Raw genomic sequence first — 5,964 nt, forward strand, 5'->3', positions numbered from 1 at the left:
ATAACTATTTAACAAAGCCTGAACACTGTGAAAATGTGCCCCGCACTGCACACAGGATCGGAGTGAATGAAAGCTGTGTGATTCTTACTGCTTCTGCATAGAATATTCAGCCCCAGATGTCACTATGTCATTGCCACAGCTCTTCAGAAAGCAGCTCCAACTAGCTTAAGCTAGTAAATGTTTGTTGTTTTTTTCTCATCTCCTTACTACACGTGTCCTGGAAACCCTCTGAGATTGCATTCAGTACTCTAGACATATCATGAGCCATGAATGGCCACAACCTTTATAAAAACCTACCGAGGCTGGAGAAGGACTCATCAAACTAGATGTTTCTGTTTGCAACCTGCAGGATACCTGAATACCTTAAAGCCCACAGCTCCAAAGGGCAGCTCAGAACTTGATTACAATATATACTTTTTGTCATGAATAAGTGGCTAGTGAGGTTTCTACAACTGAGGCTCTTAATGTTATATTTAGCATGAATATCAATTCTCATGAATAGTTATACTGTCAAACACGTATGAATCCAAGACAAACTGGGTGAAGTTTTACATAGGAAAGATATAAATACTGCATAATATGTAGTGAATATTTGCACATACCCTTTTATATTTAAAGCATAAAATACAACTTGCAAATCTGGTGCTCCTAACTATGTCTTCTTAAGACACTTTTGACACAGCTAGCAAAGTCTGGCATGGTATAGCAGCCCCCTTGGTTTAAGGCTTTCCCACAGGCTTGTAGCATGCATCAGGCTGCCAGAGGCGAACATCAACAATAACCTGGTTGAGCTTCTGCATCCAGAGATCCCGTTCTTCTTTAGTATCGGCAGAGAGCCAGTTCCTGCCAGGGCAAACAGAGGTCAGCTTCCATCCCACCATCCCATGCCCCCTCCATGCCTCTGCTTGGAAACATAAATCCTTCAACAAACCAAGACTTGCTGCCTGCCAATAATTGGATGCAAATCAATAGCCACGCAAGGAAGTGCTTCTCTGTACCATGGTGTACCACCATTCTTGACTGGGTTAACTAATTATAAATCACACTAATTTCTTAGTGTTTCCTTTTTTCTTTAAGCATAAAGACTGTGTCACATTCTAATACCCTTGGGCGTTTGTATTGGGTAGACTCTTTGCTCCCTTGACATAAGCTAAGGTAACATGGGAAAAGGAAAGCTCAACTGAAAAAACCATCAGACTGGCCTGCAGGTAACTCTGTGCAGGCGCTGTCTGGACTAAGAACTGATGTGGGTGGGCCTAGCCCTGGGCAGGTGCTGTGGGTTCAAGACAGTATAACGAGCTGTTCCTGTCTCCAGGCTCCTACTTGAGTTCCTGCACTGACCTCCCTCAGTGATGGACTGTGATGTGGAAGGGAAAGCCAAATAAACCCTTTCTTCAAATTGTTTTTGGCCATGGTGTCTATACTCAGTGATGAATTTGACATCACTGACATTTTCCATATGCTAAGAAGAAAACCAGAAATAAGTATAGTACCAGTACATACTTGGTGACACAGAGGGTGTCCCTGCATTGACTGACAAGAGTCTCTCGGTCATCTTCTCTTTGTGGTCGGACAGTAATTAATTCCAGAGTGTTACGTCTTGCACAAAATTCTCTGTTGGCTGGTTCTATCTGATGACTGATACAATTGGCCAGATTTATCCTTCCTATGGGATTCTGTAAAAATTAAATGTACAAAGTATTAGTAAAAACAAGCAAGGTTATTTAAGTCAGTAAGCATTAACCAGTTTTTAAGTTTATAAATTAAAGTTAAAAAGCTATTAGCTTAAACTGTTTAACAACCAGGAAACAAATAACCATGAAGCAGCTAAGCACAGGAAACAGCTTAGCAGCCTGGAACTTCACTCACCTAGCTTAAGTCATGCACACGTCCCTCACTGAACAATGCTCTAGCCAACAACTGACGATCTAGGACCCCTTACCTGCATCAGGCTGCACATATACTTGCTTTAAATAATGGGAAAATGTTCCCCACTTACCAACCACTTAATAACGGCCAGATTATTTTCAAACACAAAGGAACACAATCCAGGAACTACAGGCAATGGCCTGATCCCCCCCGCCTGGGTTGGGTGCATCCTCACTCAATAGTACACATCTGTGCTCCCATGCAAACTTTTAGGATAACCCCATATTGATCACCTTGTGACTTTCTGTGCATATCCAATATGTGTCCCCACATTTGAACAAGCACTCACAAATACACTACACACACATCCAAAGACATTGTAAATCATTAGAAAACAATATAAATTCATTTTAGATAATAGAAGGTTCCTCTAAATTTCTTAAATAGAATTACCATATGATACAACAGTCCCACTAGAGGAATTAGTGAGATTGTTCTGGAAATAAAACCAGTATGTCAAAGAGATCTCATTGCAGAATTGCTCGTAACAGTTATGCTATGGAAAGAACACAAAGGACCATCAGAATATGAATTAATTAAACACTGGGGCATCATACACAATGGGTGGGTCTGAGTGAAAGCAGCTTTGTGCTTTGTGAAAGATGAACAAGGATGAAGTCAGAAGATTATTATGGCACCTGAAATGAATCAGGCGCCAGACCCAGCTATACACTCCTTGGCATATGCTCAAAGAACTGGAGGTCCTATCCAGATACTTGCTCAGCCATGTTTATCGCTGTTCAACTCACAATAGGTAGGAAATGGAGACAGTCTAAATGTCCTTCAACTGATCAAGGGATAATGACAATGTGGTACATAAACAGTATGGAATACTATTCAACTGTAAAAACAAAATGAGATCTTCAGACAGACGCAACAAGAAAATATACTAAGTGAAGTACACTGGACCCAGAAAGACAGACACTGTATGCTCTATCTCTCATCTGCAGCAAACAGTTCCAAGTACAGATGTGAGTACATGACCTGGAGTAAATACAGAAAACAAAAAGGAATTTTTCTGAGTGCAAGGTAAGGACGGTCTTTGTTTTGCTTTGTGATGTTAAGACAAAGCAGTACAAGTAAGCAATATAATAGGCTGATAGATCCAATCCCTTAACAATAGAAAGTGAAGTCAAACCAAAGACTAGTGAAGTGTCATTTCAATTTTCTTTCTTTCTTTCTTTTTTTTTTTTTTTTGGTTTTTTGAGACAGGGTTTCTCTGTGTAGCTTTTGCTGTCCTGGAACTCACTCTGTAGACCAGGCTGGCCTCGAACTCAGAAATCTGCCTGCCTCTGCCTCCCAAGTGCTGGGATTAAAGGCGTGCGCCACCACTGCCTGGCATAATTTCAATTTTCAAAAAAAAAAAGATAATGAATTGAGAGAAAATTAGTGCCTGGTATAGTGGCACATGCTTGTGATCCCAGACCTTGAAAAGAAGGTAGGATCAGGAGGATCTCAATTATAGGACTCTCTGGGTTACATGGCAAGACCCTAGTCCAAAAAGAGACAGAGAGAAAAATTGATCAATGTGAGACAAAGATATGAATGGCTGTCTTAGGTACTTTTCTATTGCTGTGACAAAGAACACAACCAAGACAACTTATAAAAGAAAATGTTGGGGGTAGCTCATGGCTCCTGAGGGTTAGATAGTCAGAGTCTATGATTATCATGGCAAGGAGCATGGCAGCAGGCAATTGGGAATGGCGCTGGAGCAGTAGCTAAGAGCTTACATCTGATCCTCAAGCTGGAGGCAGAAAGAGGTAACTGGGAATGGCATGGGATTTTAAAACCTCAAAGTGACACACCTTCAAAAGGACCACACTTCCTGTCTTAGTTAGGGTTTCTGTTGCTGTGATGGAACACCATGGCCAAAACAGCTAGGGAAGGATAGGGTTGATTTGGCTTACACTTCCAGTTCCTCATCAAAGGAAGTCAGGACAGGAACTCAAACAGGAACCTGGAGGCAGGAGCTGAAGCAAAGGCCAAGGAGGGGTGCTGTTTACTGGTTTGCTTCTCATGGCTTGCTCAGACTGCTTTCTTACAGAACCTAGGACCACCAGGGATGGCCCCTCCCACAAATAAGTTGGGCCCGCCTGGATCAATCTCTAATTAAGAAAATGCCTCACAGCTGGATTTCTCAATTAAGGTTCCCTCATTTCAGATCACTTTAGTTTGAATTAAGCTGAAAAAGAAAATTAGCCCGTATACTTCCTAATCCTTCCAAAACAGTTTCACCAACCCAAGTCCATGTATCCAAATATATGATCCTCATTCAAATCATCACAAAGGCCATACACAGAAGACAAGGTGCTACTCTAGTAATGAAGACGCAAAGACAAACACAAAGAATGTATGTCTCACTCATACTGACAAAAGCTGGTGATAACAAAAGTATTCATGAGAATGGAGAACTTTTTGGAGAACATGTAGTTCCATCTACAGACTCAATTGTGAATAGAGCTACTAAGAGAGGAAAAGTATGTCTGATGTATCTGATTCAAAGTCTGCTTCACCTACTGACTCAAATCCTAGCCCCTCTCTGTACACCTCTGACAACAACAGCAACTGACGTGCAACACGACAGCATCACACAAGTTCTCAAGGAGCACACTCCTCTATGCAGTCCACTCACCCCCGTATCGGAAGCCTTGGGCTCTTTCTTCACCTTCATGACCTTGCTCCATGCATGAACTGTTAGAGTTCAGGTTCCTCACACCCTCTGTCTTCAACCTCACTGGCCTTATCAAAAGCCACACTGCTGCATTTAAATGTGGCAATGCACAAACACAACCAATCAATTCACTGTGACATGTCTATACAATGGAATCTTATACTTCAGAAGAAAAGGAACAAACTAGGGCAACATGCCAACCTAGACCACTGCACATCCCACACTGACCGGATGGTGTGTGTGTGTGTGTGTGTGATCATTCATGTACTAGTTAGAATGACACAACTAAATGCTAAGAACCACAAAGGCGCTGTGCACTCCCACCACAGGCAGCATCTCTGGCAGAAGAGAAAGTCATATGGGGAGTCTCAACTGGAGAGCTCACACGAATCATTTTTTTAAGTGCTTTCTTGAATCTCTTAAATGTTTTAGAATATATTTTTAAAAAATAATAATTTGAGAGCCTGGAGAGATGGCCCAGTGGTTAAGAGTGCTCACTGTTCTTTCAGAAGACCACAACCACCAGCACTTCAGTCACAGGGGGATCTGATGCCCTCTACTGGCCTCCATGGGCACCAGGCACACATGTAGGGCAGACATACATGTAGGCAGTACACTTATACACATAAAATAAAAATAAATCCTTTTACAAAAATTCATAATTTTAATAACTATAATGTAATGCTACTTCATAACTATTAAAAACATTATAGGTAAGTCTATTGCTTTAGAAAGATATCAGGATATTTTATCGAAGAAAAGTTAATTTTAAAAAGTATTTGTTTGTGTTTGAAAAAGACAAACTCATAGTTTGGGGATTTAGGCAAGCAGCACCATCCTTGCCGAGCCGGTGTACCAGACACAAGGCTGTGGGCTCAGTCTCCAGCACTAGCTGGGTGGGAGTAGGAGGGTCAGGGAAATGATTCATGGATGAATACATAGTTACTACTATATATTGCTAGCTATAGGAGGGCATACAGCCAGAACACGAACAGTTATTTGTCATTAATTCATACAGAAGGGAATCTAAGGAGTGGGGACAGGGAACAGGCATTCATGAAGCATCATAGAAACACAGCAGGACTTTCCCCACCGACTTGAGTTGTGTCAATTACCTTTCGCCTCTCATCATCTGGGTAAGTCCAGTAAGAGATACAGTTGCCAGAGAGAACACACCACCTTCGATGCCAGGCACCAAAGCCACTAACATCTTCAAATATGGTCTAGAAGTTAATTGAAACACTGATATTAGAAACCATCTATCCCTCCATCCCTCTCTTCCTCCATCCTTTTATCCATCCTCTATCTATCCAACCCATCTATCTATCTATCTATCTATCTATCTATCTATCTATCTATCTATC

General features: G+C 41.5%; 1 protein-coding gene across 1 annotated transcript in view; it reads right to left on the minus strand.

Moving 5' to 3' along the window:
• Positions 1-444: 444 nt before the first annotated feature.
• The window catches only part of Anln (anillin actin binding protein), a 57,115-nt gene continuing 51,595 nt past the window's right edge, over positions 445-5,964 (minus strand). The window contains exons 22-24 of the mRNA XM_028763840.1: positions 5,716-5,823; positions 1,504-1,676; positions 445-843 (exon numbers count right to left, since the gene is read on the minus strand). Of these exons, the coding sequence (XP_028619673.1) occupies positions 720-843; positions 1,504-1,676; positions 5,716-5,823 (405 nt within the window). The 3' untranslated portion in view covers positions 445-719. The remainder of the gene's footprint in view (positions 844-1,503; positions 1,677-5,715; positions 5,824-5,964) is intronic.

Source organism: Grammomys surdaster, unplaced genomic scaffold (genome assembly GCF_004785775.1).
Source record: "Grammomys surdaster isolate TR1022 unplaced genomic scaffold, NIH_TR_1.0 140, whole genome shotgun sequence".
Lineage (NCBI taxonomy): Eukaryota > Metazoa > Chordata > Mammalia > Rodentia > Muridae > Grammomys > Grammomys surdaster.